At 27.4% G+C, this 20,382-nt stretch overlaps 1 protein-coding gene across 2 annotated transcripts; it reads left to right on the top strand.

Annotated features, from left to right (window-relative positions):
• The first annotated feature begins 963 nt into the window (after positions 1-963).
• On the top strand, positions 964-7,967 carry LOC107878193 (ubiquitin C-terminal hydrolase 12). 2 transcript variants are annotated; one of them, XM_016725117.2, is made up of 4 exons: positions 964-1,418; positions 5,891-6,020; positions 6,386-6,555; positions 6,750-7,967. In XM_016725117.2, exons 1-4 carry the CDS (start codon positions 1,415-1,417, stop codon positions 6,812-6,814), a joined length of 369 nt encoding a protein of 122 aa, XP_016580603.1. In that variant the 5' UTR covers positions 964-1,414; the 3' UTR covers positions 6,815-7,967. The 2 variants fall into 2 exon arrangements, with proteins under 2 accessions (XP_016580603.1, XP_016580602.1); XM_016725116.2 differs by lacking the exon at positions 964-1,418 and having other exon boundaries at positions 5,067-6,020.
• The last annotated feature ends 12,415 nt before the right edge of the window (positions 7,968-20,382 follow it).

The following is a 20,382-nucleotide window of genomic DNA, read 5'->3' as shown; positions in this document are numbered from 1 at the left end:
TTTGAAATTATTTGAATTTAGAAATATTAGGCTTTTAGAAGAAAAATAAATTTCCATTAGTTTAAAATCAGAAATGCATAGTTGAAGAGTCCTAAATAAACTCTAAATACTTTATAATAATTATAATCTATAAATAAATAATATTAGTAGTAATAATAGTAGTACATATGTGTGATAGTGGTAGTATACTAATAATAATAAAATATAATAAGAATAATATAAATAAATAACTAAATAATATATTTAGGTATTAAAAATTTAAACTTATGTCAGACATTATAAGATAAGTATGTACTATATTTGAAAAATTATAGATAAGGAAGAATAATAATTCATCTTCTTTTAATAAATAGATATTATATTTGAATTTGAATATGAATATGAATTTGAATTTGAATTTAAATGAAGTTTAAATTGAAGTGAAGTTCTATTTTCCTAATATCTCTTTTATATTTTTTTATATCTATATAATCAACAGTAGTGGTAGAAACAATAATCACCTACTATAACATTTAAATTTCAAATTCAAATAAAATTTGAATTGGAGTGGAGGTCAACTTCCTAACCTCTCTATATATACTCATGCAATGATATATAACACTAGGATTCCTTCTTTTTCTTTTTTTACTATTGTTGCATTCTTCATATTATTCACTTTCCTAAAACACTTTTGATTTAAAATCTTCATTTTTATGTGCAGTGATGATCATATTATATACTATTTTTTCTTTATTATATACAGATCTAAATTCAAATAAGTAATTTGTCATTATAATATTGTTTATTTAATTTTTGATAAAAATAATACATTTGATTATATAAATGAAAAATGAAATCATTTTTCTATTAAGATTTTGAGTCGCATATTAGCTTTTTAAATGCTAACTTTTATTATCATTTTTATGCTATTGTTTTATTGAAAAAATGTTCAAATTTTTTTTTCGTTGTATATAATACTAAAATGTTAAGTATCACGTAATATTTATAAATTGATTTTCAAATATAGACGTTATAAGATAAGTATAAACTCCTATGCTGAATTGGACTCAAGGACATCAATTTTTGAAGGGAACTAACTTTCAGTGCTTTGCTACTGCTGGTGATGGATCGATAGTTGTTGGTTCACTTGATGGCAAGATTAGGTTGTACTCGAGCAGTTTCATAAGACAGGCTAAAACTTCTTTTGCAGGGCTTGGTGCTCCTATTACCCATGTCGATATTACCTATGATGAGAAGTTGATATTATGGATAACTGAAGATATTGATATGCACCTTATTTGTTGACAAGAATGAAAGTACTAAAACTTGTTTTGCTGGTCGCATGGAGAAACATTTCGACTTCAAGATTGTTAAGGCTAAACCCTCTTGATTCACATATGGCTGGAGCTAACAAGTTCCACAGTGCTCAATTTTCATGGGTATGATTCTTCTTTTCTTTTACCCTTCTCATTTTTACTTTGCAGCAGTATATTTGACTATCATGCCTATTTACTTTTCTTTGTACATAAACATAATAATTTTGCTTAGTCGATTCCTTGTGATGTATGTTAAAAGGAAAGGACTTGACATTAAGGTATTTGTGACACATATATATTAAGTGTCCATATCTTCATTTTCGCTTAAATAGGAATAGGACAACCATAAATTTCTAGATGTCAAGGGCTATTGAATGTGGTACAGTTTGTAGCTCTAAAGTGACTTCTACTCTTTCATAAACTTATCTCTTTAAAATTTAAGTTATAAACAATATTTAAATATAATTTATTTAAATATTAAATTAAAGATGAAACTATATTAATAATAATAATAATAATAATAATAATAATAATAAAATTATAGTTTTAAGAAAACGTGCAAAAAGATTGGGCCATTATAGTTTTATGTTAATGATAACTTTACCATTGAATCTTTAAAAAAAATCATGCAAAAAGCGGTTAAACTATCAAAAGATAATTAGACCAATAAATTGTTAATTTTAAATTAAAAAAATTATAAAATAAAATTTCATATTAGAAATTGTTAGTTATCACAATAGAGAGTTTTAATTGGACTCTTGTCAAGTTTTGAATTAAAAAATTAAGTATTTGAATTTGAAAAACATTATCCTTTTAGTAAAAAGATTTTCATTATCTTAAAAATAGAAAACCATAATTGAAGACTTATAATAGATATTTTCTATTCCAAACTTATCTATTTAAAATTTAAATGCTAAAAAAATATATTTAAATATAATCTTATATTTCATAAACTTATCTATATCAAATATAATGATAAATATATTATTATTATTATTATTATTATTATTATTATTATTATTATTATCATTATTATTATAATTGATAAATATAAATAATATATATTTGTGTGTATATCTAAAAGTTATCCTTACTCTCGACTATATTAACATTGTAAATATAAATTAAAGTTTAATAATTAAATTCAACTTATATATCTACTTGAAACACCTTTATACATCTAAATTGTCAATTTATTTTTATAAAAAAATTAACAAACAAACAAAAGAACGAAAGAAATGAAAGAAAACAAAAGAAAACAAAAGAAATAAAATAAAATAAACGTGGCAAAAAAAGAAGAAGATAAACTATCAAAATATAATTAAAACTAATAAAGTATTAATTTTAAATTAAAAATAATTATAAAATAAAATTACTTATTAAAAATGGTTAGTTATCGCATTAGAGAGTTCTAATTGGACTCTTATCAAGTTTTGAATTGAAAAATTAAGTATTTCAATTTGAAATCATTATCCTTTAAATAAAAAGATTTTCATTATCTTAAAAATAGAAACTCATAATTGGAGAGTTCTTATAGATATTTGTTATTTCAAACTTAACTATTTAAAGTTTAAATGCTATAAAATATAGTTAAATATAATCTTATATTTCATACACTTATTTATATCAAATATAATGATAAATATATTATTATTATTATTATTATTATTATTATTATTATTATTATAATTGATAAATATAAATAATACATATTTGTGTGTGTATCTAAAAATTTTCCTTACTCGCGATTATTTTAACATTGTAAAATAAATTAAGATTTAATAATTAAATTCAACGTATATATCTACTTGAAATACCTTTATATATCTAAGTTATCAATTTATTTTTATAAAAAAAAAATTAACAAACAAAATAAAGAAAAAAAAAAAAAAAAAAAAAAAAAAAAAAAAAAAAAAAAAAAAAAATGTGCCAAAAAAAAAGAAGATAAACTATAAAAAGATAATTAAGACTAATAAATTATTAATTATTAATTAAAAATAATTATAAAATAAAATTACATATTAAAAATGGTTAGTTATCACATTAGAGAGTTCTAATTGGACTTTGAATTGAAAAATTAAGTATTTGAATTTGAAGTCATTATCCTTTAAATAAAAAAATTTTCATTATCTTAAAAATAGAAATTCATAATTGGAGAGTTCTAATAGGTATTTGCTATTTCAAACTTATTTATTTAAAATTAAATGCTATGAAATGTAGTTAAATATAATCTTATATTTCATAAACTTATCTGCATCAAATATAATGAATAATATATTATTATCATTATTATTACTATTATTATTATTGATAAATATAAATAATATATATTTGTGGTGTGTATCTAAAACTTATTCTTACTTGTGATTCTTTTAATATAAATTAAAATTTAATAACTAAATTCAATGTATATATCTACTTGAAATACATTTATATATATAAGTTGTCAATTTATTTTTATAAAAAAAAAATTAACAAACAAACAAAAGAAAGAAAGAAAGAAAGAAAGAAAGGAAAGGAAAGAAGAGAAAAGAAAAGAAAAATAATTAAGACTAATAAATTGTTAATTTTAAATTAACAATAATTATAAAATAAAATTACTTATTAGAAATAGTTATTAAGACTAAGTTTGAAGGGTGTGACTTTAGATTTAGATTAAAAAAAAAGTATTTTAAACTATAATAAGCTGAATCTTAAATAATATATACAATGTAACTATAATTTTGATAAATAGTAACTAAATTTTTGATAAATAATGAATTAAAGGAATATCAAAATATAAAAATTTAAGTAACTTAAATTTTAAATTAGCATTGTAGTTTCGAAATAAGCAAGAACATAAATATCAAAATATACAAGAGAAAATAATTAAATACAATAGGAAAAATATAAAGATGGGAGAGTGGAGCTGGGGTGGGGGTAATATTTTGAACTAATTTTGAGAGTATAATGTAGTAATTAGTTTATACATATATTACTGTTTATAAATTTTAAATTGAAAAGATATGAATAATAGAATAAAAATTTAAAATAAAAAAAATCACAAGTATACAAAATTAATATATCTATTTCATAATTAATCAAAAGGACACTTAATAACTACATTATGCCAAGTGATAAGCATTAAAAATTAATTTTAACAAGTTAATAATAATTTTAAAAAGTGAGCAACATAATAAATAAAATGTGAAATATAATTTTTGTAAATATTTTATAATTCACTGTCACTATGTTATATCTTTGACTATGAAATGATGGAGTGGGGATGGGGGTGATTTGGGGTTGAGGTTTAACGATATGATAATTAGATTCTACTTAAGGTAACATGACATGTTCTAACATCATAATTTGAAAAGATTAAAAATTATATTTTTATCCCCACATCGTGGGAATATGTAGACTAGTATATTTATAACAAAAGCTTCTTTGAAAAGCTAGAACGACGCAACACTCTATTACAGTCCTAATCGCACCCGCAAATTCAAATCCTTTTATAGAGCTCCAAACTGAAAAAGAGCACAAGCATTGGGAACTAACTAACCACTAGGGTTTTGCAGAATATGGGATCCATTGCTCCTGAAGATGAAGGTTTTATTATCTCTGGGCACTACATGCATATTTTTATTTGATTCTCAAGGGGGGTTTTGGTACGAAGGAAAATATTTTTTTTTTATGAAAATAATTAGGCTTTTTGCTTATTTTCTTGTGTTGGATAAGTAAGCAATTAATATTATTCTAAAATGGTTATGTATAGTTTCGACAAATATTATTGATAGGTAGGGGTGTGGGATGGGGAGTATGAGAGCTATGGTGGGAGTGGGTGCGAAGATGAGGTATGATGGAGGGTGAGGAAGACCTCTAAAATACTATTTGACCACCCTTATTGTGCCTTAGTATTACACCCAAGGGTGTGCAATGGTGTTTAACTAAGTGAGTTGAGAATCTGAGATATCTCATTCAGATTTAAGCAGAAGCAAAAAAAGAAAAAAAGAAAATACTCCTGCTCCTTTTAGATTGCAATTTTACTCCTAAATGTGTATTTAAGAGGAACAGTTATTTAGGAATGGAGGGAGCATTGGTCTTCCCATCTCTCCTCATTGATGAGTGGACAGATTAATGTAAAATCTGTTATTTTATAGGAGCTGGCAAAAATCTATGGATTTAATCGAGGTGTGGGACCGCACACCCGGAAAGTATGAAATTACGTATGAAAAATGCATTAGTGAGGTCCATGCAATGTTAGTGTGTGCGTGTACCTTTGCCTATATTTGTCAAAAAAAATAGAAAACCATCTCTTTTTGGATACATTGGATGGAAATGTTTATTTTATCTTTTTTGTGCTTAGATGTTTGTATGGTTATACTTTTCTTGTTTATATCCCTAAAATTGAACTTTAGCATTACCTGAGTGGTCTTAATCGGTTTAATTCCGTAACAATCTTATTTAAGCTTTTAGCCAGGGTTCAGAGATCCTTTATTTCATTGGTCAAATAAGTGAAAATATTTATTGATTTTTGGGTGGCGGAGACATTTACACTTAGAATCCTTTGCCCGTTTTGATATCATGTTGAATTGTTTGATGTGCAATGTGGGCAGAAGTGACAGTGGAAGTTAGAGAAGATTCACCAGCACACTATTTTTTGAAAATTGAGTCTTTCACCCGACTTTCAGAGAGTGGCATTTATAAGTTTGAATCAAATGAATTTGAGGCTGCTGGTTACAAATGGTAAGACTCGTATATCAATTGTCACTATTGCATTATTTTTCTGTTGAACAATTTGTGAGGTACCAAGCTAAATGAGTTTCCCTTTCCCTTGAAAGATCGGAGTGTGGGAATAATAAGGTTTGATATTGTCCTATTGAGTATTTCTTGAGATTTATGTGTTTAGTTTAAACTAAACGATGAGGAGTTGTAAAAAGGAACAAGAGGTCAAAAAGGAAATGCCATAAGCTATTTTTGTTCTTTCATATGAGAAGGGGTTAATGTTGTTTCCCTTTTTAGTATAATTATAGACACTACACAGTGGATCATTTTAATTGAAGTTTATCCTAAATGAATCTGATTTATATTGTTGAATGGATTTGATACAGGAAAATGATCATTTATCATGATGGGAACACACGTGAAAATGGAAGTGGACATATTTCAGTTTACTTGGCCATTTCAGGGACAAGTTCCCTGCTTGTTGGTTGGGAGGTCAATGCTATATTTACCTTCTTTCTCTTCGATCAAATCCATGACAATTATCTTTCAGTGCGAGGTACAATTTTAGTGTGTTAGACATCGTATTTCCTTTATTAGCATGAACATTTCCCCCTAGTGTATCTCATCTAAGCCTTTTAGTTGTGTGGTTATGATCTTGAGATAATATTGACAAATATACAAAACAGAGCAACTTCCAGTTTATTTATTTTATAAGTGGCTCAACTGTTGTGCTACATTCCCTTGATTTAGGAAAAAAGCAGCTTTTTCAACCTATCAAGTCTTTATGGGGACTTCCCAAATTTCTTTCTCATTAAACATTCAAAGAGGCCTCTAATGGATACCTTGTTGACGACAAATGTGTCTTTGGAGAAGAGATATTCGTCTTTCAAAGGCAAGCAATCGGTGAATTCTTGTCCATGGTAAAATCTAATAACTCATTTAAACGTGAATGGAAGATCTGCAATTTCTCCAAACTTGGCGAAGATTGGCTCTCTGAAGTATTTACTGTGGGAGATTACAAATGGTACTTCCTTCCTTTTCTTGGTGCATACCATCACTCATTTGAATTTATTTATTTCTCAATCCTTATGTTAATTTCGTGTGTAGGAAGCTCTGGTTGTATCCAAAAGGTAGTTTTAACGATAAGGGGTATAATTAATATCTGAATATTCTTAAAATCTGTTGATGCTAAGGACTTTGATCATCTTAAAAAAGTGATGGCAAATTGCAGCATAAGCCTCAAAGATCAGAAAAATGGTGGATGCAAAAAGCTATCTTGTAAGACAAATATTTATTTGTTTCTATTTGTGTCAGTAGCAATTTTTCGTATGGAATTGTTGCAAGATGAATACCACTATAAGCCAATAGTTAGTTTTATTTTCCAACGAATTAATTTCTTTTTTTGCTTGTCTATTGGTTTCTATTTCCCCCTTTTTGATTTTGCTTTTCAACAGATTGTATTTGGTTTTCAACTACCAGGCAGAATTGGGGTTTTTCACAATTTATGCCTTTAACTGGGTTGCATGATAACTGAGTTGCATGATAAGAAAAAAAGGCTATCTTGCCAATGATTGCATTGTGGTGGAGGTTGAGCTGGAAGTTATGTTTAAGCATAGCGTAAAGAGCTTATCCTGACTTGGTTTGCAGTTTATTAGTAGCTGTCCACACAGTTGTTAACTAGTCGTTTTGACTTGGTTGATTAAAAATTAAAGAATGCATATCACTTGGACATGGTTAAGTGATTAATTTTGTATATGAAGAAACATGTCTTGGTATGTTATTGGAGAAGTTGCTGATTGTGTATTTTATATCCAACTGTAGTCTGTTATGAAGATCATTTGGCAATAATACTATTTTTATTGTTAATAACTTAGGGCCGTTTGGTTTGAAAAAAAGTTATACCGGGATTAGTTATGCTGGAATTATTTTTTATTGAGTGTTTGATTTGTTGTATTCAAAGTAATATGTATGGTATAATTTTTAGGAATAAATTAATTAATTACCAAAATACCCTCCATCTTATTTAACTTTATATATATATATATATATATATAAATTTTTATTTTTATTTTTTAGAGAAATTAAAATATATAAATAAACATAATTTATATATTTTACAACCATTTTGAACGGTAAACTGTTCAAAATTTATTTATTTATGAATATAGTATACATTAATTAAACATAATTTATGTGTGTGTGAGAATATATTATGTTATATGTTATGTTATATATAATTAAATTATATATAATTAAACATAATTTAACATAATATATTATAATTAAATTTATTAACATAATATATATATAATTAAACATAATTAACATATATATATTCATAATATTATACGTTTGGTTGTTATATATGTATAACGTAATTACGTAATATATAACGTATATTATTATGAATATATATACGTTAATTATGTTTAATTATATATATATTATGTTAATATATTTAATTATAATATATTATGTTAAATTATGTTTAATTATATATAATTTAATTATATATAACAATTCCAAGAGGGTATTTTTATCCATGTATAGTTTTATACCAAAGAAAAACAATCCCAGGATTGTTATTCCACCATTTGGGTGGATAGCTTATCCCGGGACTAATACTTAGTCCCGGGATAAGTTATCCCAAATATTTACAACCAAACGACGGATAAAAAGTTTTTTTCCGGGATTATTATTTTATCTCGGAATTATTTGCAAACCAAACGGCCCCTTATAGTATTATTTGGTGAATGCCCATTTTACCCCTCTTCTATCAAATGTGCAAGATTTTGGCTACAGTTTTTCAGTCTCAATTCTGCGCGTGAAACGATTCACTAATAGCTTTGTTGCATCATCTCTATAATTATTTTGTCTGGAGATAATGAAGATGAAGTATTTTGAGTTATTTTGGTATCGTTTAATCTTAACGTGTTAGAAACACACTTTCGTAAATATAAACACAGATTGCCCAGTAACAACTATTCCTCCTTGAAAATTGACAGTAACATATGATCTAAACTAGTTATACTTACCAACTGGGAGTGTCCATATAACTCAATTGCAGAATTTATCACAATCTTTTTGACAGAGTACTGTTGTATACATTTACTTTACTGAGAATAGATATTTATTTTTTTTAGTTAGTATTATTCCATGTCTTTTCCTCTTTTAGTCTTTACCACTCAGGCTGTGCATTAATTGTACTCTTATATGATATATCTGGTTGCTGTCAAAGTTGGGAGCTTTTATTAGATCACTGCAAATTTGCTCACAATTGGTGCTTAGTTACCTGGTTACTGATAACGTATCTTGCTCTTCATGCATAATATGTGTTGCAGTTTCCATCATCTATTCCCTTACTACACATTATATTTCTGCTTATTATTGGAGAAAACTTACCTGCCATTGTACCTAATATTTTTGGCTTTGATACTTGTAGAAGCGAAGTGGTTCACTTTATTTACTTGAGGACTTTAGATCAATTCCCACTTGATAGTACATTACTAACTCCGAGAGGTAGTGGTAACGCTTGCGTATACTCTAGCCTCTCCAAATCCCTTTGTTATACTTATCGAAGCAACCTTTGCTAGTGTTGTCAACCTTCTTTACACAAGGGGTAACTTTCATAGACAGTTCACATATCTACAGTTTTTTAGCACCAAAGTTTTACTTACAACTTCATTTTGTCACTTAAGAATCGTAACTCTGTCACCTAAAGTTTCTCCTGTCTGTTATGTTATGTTATGTTTCCTTCTAATTTTATCGGACGTCTTGTCCTTGGTATGTCAAATATGTCTTTCCTTTTTTCTGTTACTTCTTGTGTACCGTGTTGTTGAAATTTCTACTCAAACTTGCTTAGAACCTATAGTGAAATTGCAAATATGTGGGACATTACAACTTGACAAGTGAATTTGCAGTTTCGATATTATCTATCTTCGACTAATATTTACCTTTTAGGGACAAAAAATGGTTTTAGTGCTTTGTTATACTTGTTTTTGGTTCTCTCCCTCTGCTTCTCTTTTGTATTCTCTGACTACTTTTTTTTTTGCATAATTTCTCTCCTACAAAATTCGTCCAAAACGAGCTTTAACAACTAACATGTCACAACAATATGCTCATAACACATTATCTGAGAATTTGGTCGAATAAATTTCACAGATTTGTTCCTAGGTGCCATATAAATGATTTGCAGAGGTTGGTCAACATCGTAGTCGTAGAGAGGAATTAACTTACAAAAGATTTGCGTGTATTTTATTTTAATAAATATTAGGACGTACACAGTTAAATCAATTGTGTTGGAGCAAATCATAATCTAAAACTAAAATTCCTTGAAAAATTGTAAGAGTAATTTCAGTGATTTACCTTTACTGTTCCAATAAAGCCAAGCTTCCAAGACATACTAGTACAATTTTGGGTCCCTGTACAAGGAAATAGATGCGAAAGGAATAAGAAATTTGGCGTTTTCATTCTTTGTCTATTAATAATCTCTTTTACCTCTTCTTTGAGCTAGAGGTACAATTTGTGTACATTCTGCCTTCCCTACACCCTATTTTGTGAAATTACACTAAATATGTTATTGTTATTGGCTTCCCTAGATCTTTGCGGGACTATATCAGACGGTATGTTGCTGTTGGTGTATAAATTGACTAAAAAGTTCTTCCATTTGTTATTACTGAAGCTAAAGGTACTACTTTTTTTCCTTTTTACTCCTATGTCACAAATAAAATTTTGAGAGCCTATCAAGTTTATATTGAAATTTCTAATATGTATTTTTTTTTATATTTTAAGCTGTTAATTATTGTAATTTATATTACTTTTATGTAGGTTCAAATTATATAAATTTTGTTTTAGAAAACTTTAAGCTTGTATGTACGAATTCACGGTCAACTCTACTACATAATTATAAAACTGGAGGAACATAAAACGGAGAAATAAACTGAATTACTCCCACTGATTTATTTTATGTGTTATTATTTTCTTTTTGATCCGTCCCATAAAGAATGACATCTTTCTTTATTTGGTAACTATTTGATGATAACATTCTCATTTTATCCTTTCTGGATCCCACTTAATTAAAAAAAAAAAAAGGGATCCCACTTAATAAGAAAAGATAAAAAAATAAATATTAAAGCTACTTTAAAAGGGACAATTTTATAAACTTTACAAAGTCATCACTTATTTTTTAAACTCCGTACCCGATCAAAAAGCGACACATAAAATAGGATGGAAGGATTATAAATTTATTCACCACATCTCGCTGTTTTGATACATACTAAGCTTCACATACACGAAAAGGCAAAAGATAAGTATTTATTTGCATAACAATAATATGAAATACAAGTGGCATAGCCCAACTTAGCTAGCCAAGGTTTCTTATTGGAAAAAGTAATAGCTCAGGAGGGATAGGAAAGAGACGAGAACGTTAACAGTTTTCTTACTTTGAGGGTCACATGAGACGACCTCGGACTTGCAAGGTCAAGAAAACTCGAAGCGTCCCTCTAAAGTTAGAAAAGATGAGAAGAGAATGTAAGAAGAATAAGCTCAGGAGGGATAACGCCGTTACATGTTTCAAGATAAGTGCTCAACTTGGGGGCTCATTTTGTCATTATCATCGCCTTGAGAGAGATGATGAAAAACTAATATAGACACCATATTTTCTTCATTAGCAGTATGAGGAGGAAGGCATAGCACAAGAGAAATAATGGAAGTGTAGCACAGGAGAAATAATGGAAGTGTATATATGTGGTTATTTTTATTTATAGAGAGAAGAGGAGGCAATTGGTTCTGGAACAAGACATAAGAAAAGGTTGATAAATGGGTATAATTGGGCGTTCAATTAAATGAGGATTCGAAATGTTATTTTCAATGTAAGAAGGGACAGATGGTAAAAAACAAGAGTTTGTTTTCTTGGTTCTATCAAAACATAACTATCATACTCATGCTCTTTGTCCCAACTCTTGCCAATTCTTCAAAAAAAATAAATATATTTATATAATTAAATAATATATATAAGGAAAAATTAGAGAAACTATCATCCTTAAGATTATAATTACAATAAATAGTAATATTTCTTCAAAATTGTAACTTATAGCAAAAGTAGCAATATTTTACCCACTTCATAGTAATAGAAAAATATGTATTTTTCAGTTGTGCATATGTATTTATGAGTAATACATATATATTTGTATATGTATTTATATAGCAATATTTTACTTAAATACAAAATACAATTTACTATTTTTCATAATTATGAAACTGTTGCTATAAAAGTTATAATTAATGCTACAAAGTTGCTACTTCTGAAATTTATAATATAACGCTATATATTTTCACTTGAAAGATTTTTTCATTTTCTTGTTCTCTGTTGGTCAAAATTTTTAAAAAATATTTCCTTTAAAAAGTAAGTTCTTTAAAAATAAAGAAAATGACTTCAAATGAAAGTGAAAAAACAAGTTTTACGAAGTGACATTACATATTGATCGTGTCTTCGCCACTGTCTAACACACCTTATTTTCACTCCACCCTCAATACTCCCCATTCCCACACCCCACCCACACCCAGCACGTTACTTTCACTTTTCATAATATTTATCTTGATTATATCCAAATATTCTTAGTATAATATTATTTGTTTATATATCGAACACAAATGAATTAGTAAGAAATTCATTTATTTATTAAGAACTTTTTTTTCTTAATTCTTACCTAATATATACACCGTGATTTGATCATAATAAATGTTAGTATATTGTATGAGATACACTTGTATTCAGATTTGATATAAGGAAGTACGTGTATTGGGTGAATTTGTAGTTAAACTTCAATTATCACTGTGTATCATGTTTTTTTTTTTATGTTACTATTTCAGGTAAATATAGGAAATATAAGTTTGTTGTGGCGTAATTTTTCTAAGTCGACTATTCACTTTAGAAGCTAGACAAAGTTTATATGCTTTGTATTTTCATCATCAGACTCCTTTCATATAGGTGTAGCTATATTCTTTGTCCTGGAGGGTGGGGAACAAAGGTACATTGCTCACTTTATCATGAATCTAGTGATAGTGAGTAGTAGGTTCCCTTCTGAGCAATTGGATCCATAAAAACACAATGATTTTTTTTTTCCACTGATGTTCAATATTCACATCAAATCCCAATTAATTTAGATCATGTACTGCATGGTCCGTTGTAGGGATGATGCTTTCAATAGGATTTTCTCGTTTTCCAAGGCTCGAACTTCAAAATTTCTGAATAAGAATGAAGTAATTTTATCGGTGCGCAAAACTTGATGTTGGTAACACAATGACTTCATAATTGAGCAAGACTATTGCAGAGGGTGTAACAAACATAGAGCACTTTGTTTAATTTTTGTTTCTACTTTTTATTGTATTTATCAGATAATTTTGCAAAATTTTCTCATCAACTATAAGCCCCGCGTCTCTTTATATGTTAAGATAATAACTAGTATATCTTGAATAAAAATTAACTAATTTTAATTTAATAATTCTGTTGAACCTTACAATCAAAAACAGACATATCTGAGTATGACAATGTTGATTTGAAATAATTTATGAGAAGCAGCATTTTGAACAAGAAGTTAAGTCGGAGGAGGATAGTGTTCTTTTCAACTTAGGTCAATTATAATTTGAAATTTCAGGGGACAGAATTTTCAATTATGAAATTTAAAACTCCATGACTTCAAAAATAAGCCCAAAAGTAGCCAATGTGCTCTATTTCTATTTTTTTTAAAAAATGTTCATTAGTACTATTAATTACCTGTAATGAGCTATTACCCTTCAAGAGGGTAAAAATTTATCTACACAACTATTTAATCAAATTAATGAATAAAATAGATCAGATGCACTAAAACCTTATATCCAAATTACTTTAACACTCTAACTTTACGGATAATTATATATCCCTAAATATTTTTAAAGTGATTAAATATCACCTTAAAAATACAACACCATTCTCACCACGAAGTGTATTATACTTGCGCCATATCATCTCCACATCAACACCATATCAAAATTTATTTTAAAAAAGCAACCCCACTAATTTATTTATTATATAATAATTAAAAAAAAAAAAAAACCTCCCCCTCTCTGCCCACCCCACCCCGCCCCTATCCCTTTCTTCTTCAAGCCCCACCACCCCTTTCAACATACTTCCACGCCTGACCCTGGAACCCCATACCCCCACCCCAATAACCTTCCACCAAAGTTTGGTTCAATATTACTGACTGGTAAGTCAAAATCTTGGAAACCCATATGCAATTTGCATAAATTGTGGTACCATATCATATTGCTCCCACATGCCATCATATGTTCATGCTTAGTTTGATTTTCTATTTTTAACAATTAAATCAATCATCAATTTAATTGAATTTCGAATGTGATGAAAAAACATACATTAATGTTAGGTATGAAGACTGCAAAGAAGTTCATATTTTTCGATCACTTTTCGCCGGAAAACGTCAATCACCATCAATTTCTCCATCCCATCAAAAAATATTATAAATTAATAATTAAAAATTCAACTCGATAAATTCAATCAAACCAACATCAAATTTTTTAAAATCAACAACCAAACATTTAAACCATGTCAATTTTTAATTTTTCAAATTTAATTTTTTTTTTTTTTAATTGATCTAAGGACTTGAAGGAGGAGAAATTGAAGATAAAGGTGACAAATTTGATAATTGGAGGAGTAATTGGGATTAGGGTTGGAGGGGGGGTGCTGCTGCTGATGGATTTGGTAGTTCAAGGAGGAGTGGGGTGGGAGTTGGCGGATTTGAGGAGGAGAATTAAGGTGGGGTGGGATGGGATGGGGATTAAAAGAAGGAGGGGATTTTTTTTTTTTTTCTCTCTCTCTATATATTTTAGTATGCTTTACAAAAAGTACACTTTTTTTTTAAAAAAAAAAAAATATCACGTTAATATTAAGATTGAAATTAATTTACTTTAAAGATACTAAGAAGGTTAAATAAATAAAAATTAAATTTAAGTATTAAAGTAAATTAGATAAATAAATTTAGAAAGGGAGGAAGGATTTAATGCATTTTCTTGAATAAAATAATATGTGTTTACGTATTGGAAATCAAGAATTAAAAAGAAATGGATTCAAAATGAGTGGTCCCTTTGTTTTACTACTCTCAACAGAGGAAAAGGGAAGAGAAGTTGACAGCTCTCCGTCAATATACATACTTCTCATATCTGTTCCGTTTGCTGCTTGTTTAGTAATTTTATTACATTACTTTTAATTTATTATTATAGGTTATTTATATATTAAAAAATTAATAATATTTAATAAAAGGAAAAGACAAGAGAAGCAAGTAGTTCTCCATCAACATATTTGCTTTTTATGTCTGCTTTATTATCTATTTGCTCGGTGATTTTATTATATTATATTTAATTAATTATTATAAGTTATGTATATATTAAAAAATTAATAATATTTATTTTTTACTATCTAATAAGAGGGAAAGACAAGAGAAACAGACAGCTCTCCGTCAACATGTCTACTTCTTCTACCTGCTTCATTAGATGCTTTTTCTGTGATTTTACTATACCATCTTTAATTAATTATTATAAGTTATTTATGTATTAACAAATTAATAATATTTAAAACAAAAATAGTCATTTATGACATGTCTGTTTGAGCTACTTTCAATCGCAACTTTATTAAATATCGTTTAAGCTACTTTCAATCACAACTTTATTAAATATCACAATAATTAAAAACTTAAATTTGTTTTAAAATATAATTGACTATCAACGCACAAGAGTTTATATAGGGAGAGTAATGTATATTATTTGAAAACTACATAAAAATATTATAAATTACAATAGTTAATAGCTTAAAATATCTAAAAATATATTAAAAGTATGATTGATTATCTAAATTCTACGTGCGTTGCATAAATTGAGACAAAAACTAGCATATATTGAGTCTGTGTTATCTGAAAAACAGTAATATAAGCCCATTAAATTTTATTTTTCACACTCTTTATTAATATATACATTTCTAGAGTTTAATTTTGATCGTGAATTAAAATTTTAAAATAAAATTATATATTTGAATAATAAACCACAATAATTGATAACTTAAAATATTTTAAGAATATATGTAAAAATTGCACTGAAAACTAAATTTATTTAAATTTTAAAATTCAAAAGATGTCACATTAATTGATATGATTATTTATAATATTAATTTAGAATAGATGTTGTATAATAAGAAATAGAAATATGTATTTTTTGTTCCAAATATACTTACTTATCCATTATTCTTAAAAGTGATATGCAATAATAATCATATTGGAGCAGGTTGGATGAAGTAGAGGCTCGCCTCGGGAGTGTTGTGCGATAAGAAGGTGCCCCTTAAGCTGAAAGACAAATTCTATAGAGTAACAGTTCGTCCGGCCATGTTATATGGGGCGGAGTATTAGCCAGCTAAGCACGTTCACATCCAAAAATTGAAGGTGGCGGAAATGAGAATGTTGCGTTGGATGTGTAAGCTTACTAAATGGGACAGAGTTAGGAATGAGATTATTCGGGATAAGGTGGGAGTGGCTTCGGTGGTGGAGAAGATGCGGGAAGGAAGATTGAGATGGTTTGGGCATGTGATGAGGAGGGGCGCGGATGCCCCGGTTCGGAGGTGTGAGAGGCTAGCGTTGGATGGCTTCAGGAGGAGAAGATGTAGGCTGAAGAAATACTGGAGGGAGGTGACTAGACATGAGATGGATTAGCTTCAGCTTACTGAGGACATGACCCTAGATAGGAAGACGTGGAGGTCGAGGATTAGGATAGAAGATTAGTGTTAGTGTGTGGGTTGTAGCTAGCAGTTAGGAGAGTTCTTATGTAGCCGGATTTAGTAATCATAGGACAGTGTACATAGGTGTATTTGGTATGCGAGTGTATGTCACTGTTAGGTGGGTGTCCTATTTTCTATCGCTTAGTTCTTATTTTCTTATTTCGTGTTGCTCTTATTTCCCATATTTCATATTTTTTGTGATTTTATTCTATTATTTCCTATTCTTTATTTCGGTTATGTCATCCATCCCCTTGTTTATTATCCTTTATCTTGAGTCGGGGGTCTATCGGAAACAACCTCTCTACTTCTTCGGAGGTAGTGGTATAGACTACGTACGTCTTACTTTCCCAGACCCTGCGCTGTGGGAATACACTGAGTTTGTTGTTGTTATTGTTGTTGATATGCAATAATATTTGTTCAGTTAAAAAATCAATGAATATTTTACTATTTCTTATTCATTTTATTCTTACTATTAAATAATATTCATCACTCAATATATTTTTTAATATATTAAATTTAATATTTATAAAAAATAATATAATAAAATTATTTATATTTTGGAAAAATCCTTTTGAACAATTTTATGGCCATTTATTTTCTTATCATTTCCTAACATATGTATCAAATTAATAATGAACAATTATTATTAAATAAAAGAGTAGCAAATTTCAAAAGATGGGCAAATGAGGGAAAAGAGAGTAACTGGTGTATAATTGCATTAAATAGAATAGGTACTTCATCGATCTCATATTAATTGTCTCGTTTTTTTTACATATCCATTTCAAAAGATGTGCCCAAGTTCCAAACTTATTTATACTTTTAAAAAAAATTAATTATAAAAATAAAATAATTTTTTAAATTAACTTTATCTTAAAATAATTAATTAATAAATAATAATTTAGAACCATTATTTTTAGTAAAGTACACCGCTATAGTAGCACAAAAGAAGTACTCCCTTCCTTTCATAATAAGTAAATTGTTGAAGTATATTTTATGTTTTAAAATGAGTGACGGGTTCATAATTTAAGATAGATGTTAGAAATTTTTTTTAAATTTACCCATCATTAAATGTGCATTGAAAGTAATATATCATATCTCTTTATTTTTTGAAAAGAGTAAATAGAAAAACATGATAAATTTATATTTTTATTTTTTTTCTTAATATATATGTCAAAATTCAATAATTAACTTATTATGAAATTAAAAGAGTATTAAATAATGGTTTGACCATTAAATCCACAGGGGACAGAAAGTACAGAGGGAAGAAAAGGAAATTACATAAAACAATTCCCTAAAATGTCAGTAGTGGTTGTCTTCAGCTGTTGACTATTCCTTTTCTAATTATTCTGTTACTCTGTTACTACTTCCTTCTTTTTGTTTTACTTATCCTTTTGCTAAAGTTGGTTATTTTAATTTATTTATTTAATTTATAAAATTAATAAAAATTTATTATATTTTTTTATTTTTTTATTATACATGAATATATAAAGTGTATAATATTAAAATTTATATTTTAATTATATAATTAATAAAATTAATTTAGTAAATTAGAGTCAATAAAAATAGAATATAATGAAAGGGATGAAATATATATTTTCCAAATATCTCATTTATTAGTTGGATAAATTATACAAATCTCATACTTAAGAGATTATATTAGCTAATAGCTCTTATTTTTTTTTAAAATTTACATAAAATCTCATTTTTCAACTTTACTCTTGATATATATCAAGAAAACCCCACATTCTATTTTTACTGCACCATTAACTCATTCAAAATTTTCTTTTCTGAAATATCTCCCTAATTATTAATAATTAAATCATTTTTCATCCTGATTTTTTCTTTTCTATTAATGCTTAAATCATCTTACTTCATGATTTTTTCCTCCATTAATGGATGAAATTTTTTTTTCCTCTCCTAAAATCTTTTTTTTTTTTTTTTAAAATCTATTGATGCATATATCAATTTATTTAGTTATTCATACATGTTTATTTTTTTAATGGTAATTCATATGAATGATAAATATGATATCAGTATATGGGTATTATGGTGATTCATCCGATAGATACATTTTGTATGATTTTAACGGGTGATACATATGATATTAATGGGTGATACATATTGTATTATGTTGATTTATATGGAAGATACAATTATTGGGTGATTCATATGATATTAATGAGTGATATATATGGTATTATGGTGATTCATATGCTAGATATAATTATTTATTTCAATTATTGGGTGATTCATATATATGGTATTATGGTGATTCATATGCTAGATATAATTATTTATTTCAATTATTGGGTGATTCATATATATGGTATTGTGGTGATTCATATGGTAGATACAATTGTTTATTTTAGTTATTGAGTAATTCATATGTCATTAATAAAAGGTAATGGTGTAGTCAGTGTAGGAAACAAAAGTAAGAATATTTTAAAAAAAAACTAAAAACAGAATTGAAATATAATTAAAATTAAATCTAAAAAAAAACCGACTAAAATTAAAGACGCAAAAGAGAAAAAAGACCAAAAATAATATATCTTTCATAATTAAAGACGAAAAAAAGAAACATAATTAAAATACCTTAATTAGATCTTAAAAAGAGAGAAAAATTAGATATCTTTCCTTAAATAAAAGAATACAATAAATAAAAAAAGAATCTATTATTTCCTTAAATAAATATCTTGTTAGTTTTAAATGTATCACATTTTTATATGTATCACCGTTTTAAAAAATTGAGATAAAATATAATTAATAAAATAATTAAAATTTTATATAATATCAATTAAAGATTGAAGGATTGATGTAAATTACCTTATTAGTATTTTTCAGTAGAAGCAGTGGCAGAATCTATTTTACTCCCTGTGACTGTAACACCATAATTTCCTTTTGTTTTTAATTTTATCGTTTATACATTTTCATATAATAACACCGTATGTTTTGAAGGCACTGTCATTGTGTTGTCATTCTCAAATGGTCCTTCCATTTAATGGCTTTTTGGTTTCTAATCCCCACCACACAGATACAGACAGTAGGGGAAGGGGGAGTGTGTTTTACCCTGCATCGAGTACCTGTTTTCGAGTCCCCAATAATTCAAATTCACACCAGAAAGGCCTACTTTAGTAGAAAATGTTCCTGATAGGTATCTTTGGATTTTATTTATCCCACTATAATGCGAGACTATAGTTATTTTATTACACTTTCTTAAGTAGGCGTTTGACTATGAAAATCAAATACAAATTAAAGTCGTAGTTGTGATTGGTTATGAATATAAAGTAAAGTTGTTTTTAATTTTTATAATTTAAAATGAAAAAAGTGAAAATAAGTTTTAATTATTTTTCAAGTTCCGAAATCCAACTTCAAGTAGAATTCCAAAATTCAACTCCAACAAAAACCAAAGAATATTCATGGCCAAACTCTCCCCTAAGTTCAATGTTTGAGTTTTGACAATGGTATAATCTGTTTATTCTTATCAGAAACTTATGTACTATTGTACGCGACCTTAATTTACACTTTCGCAAGAGATTGTTTTCACGATCAGGATATCACGAATTCAAGCTA

This window comes from Capsicum annuum, chromosome 7, assembly GCF_002878395.1.
Source record: "Capsicum annuum cultivar UCD-10X-F1 chromosome 7, UCD10Xv1.1, whole genome shotgun sequence".
In the NCBI taxonomy this organism is placed as follows: domain Eukaryota; kingdom Viridiplantae; phylum Streptophyta; class Magnoliopsida; order Solanales; family Solanaceae; genus Capsicum; species Capsicum annuum.
The sequence above is the reverse complement of the archived record's forward strand: the minus strand, read 5'-3'. Positions and strand labels throughout refer to the sequence as shown.

Coding starts and splice junctions, on each gene's coding strand:
- LOC107878193 (XM_016725116.2), top strand. CDS start 5,881: ATGTGGGCAGAAGTGACAGTGGAAGTTAGAGAAGATTCACCAGCACAC. Junction 6,021..6,385: donor GAGGCTGCTGGTTACAAATG/GTAAGACTCGTA, acceptor GATTTGATACAG/GAAAATGATCATTTATCATG. Junction 6,556..6,749: donor CAATTATCTTTCAGTGCGAG/GTACAATTTTAG, acceptor CCCTTGATTTAG/GAAAAAAGCAGCTTTTTCAA.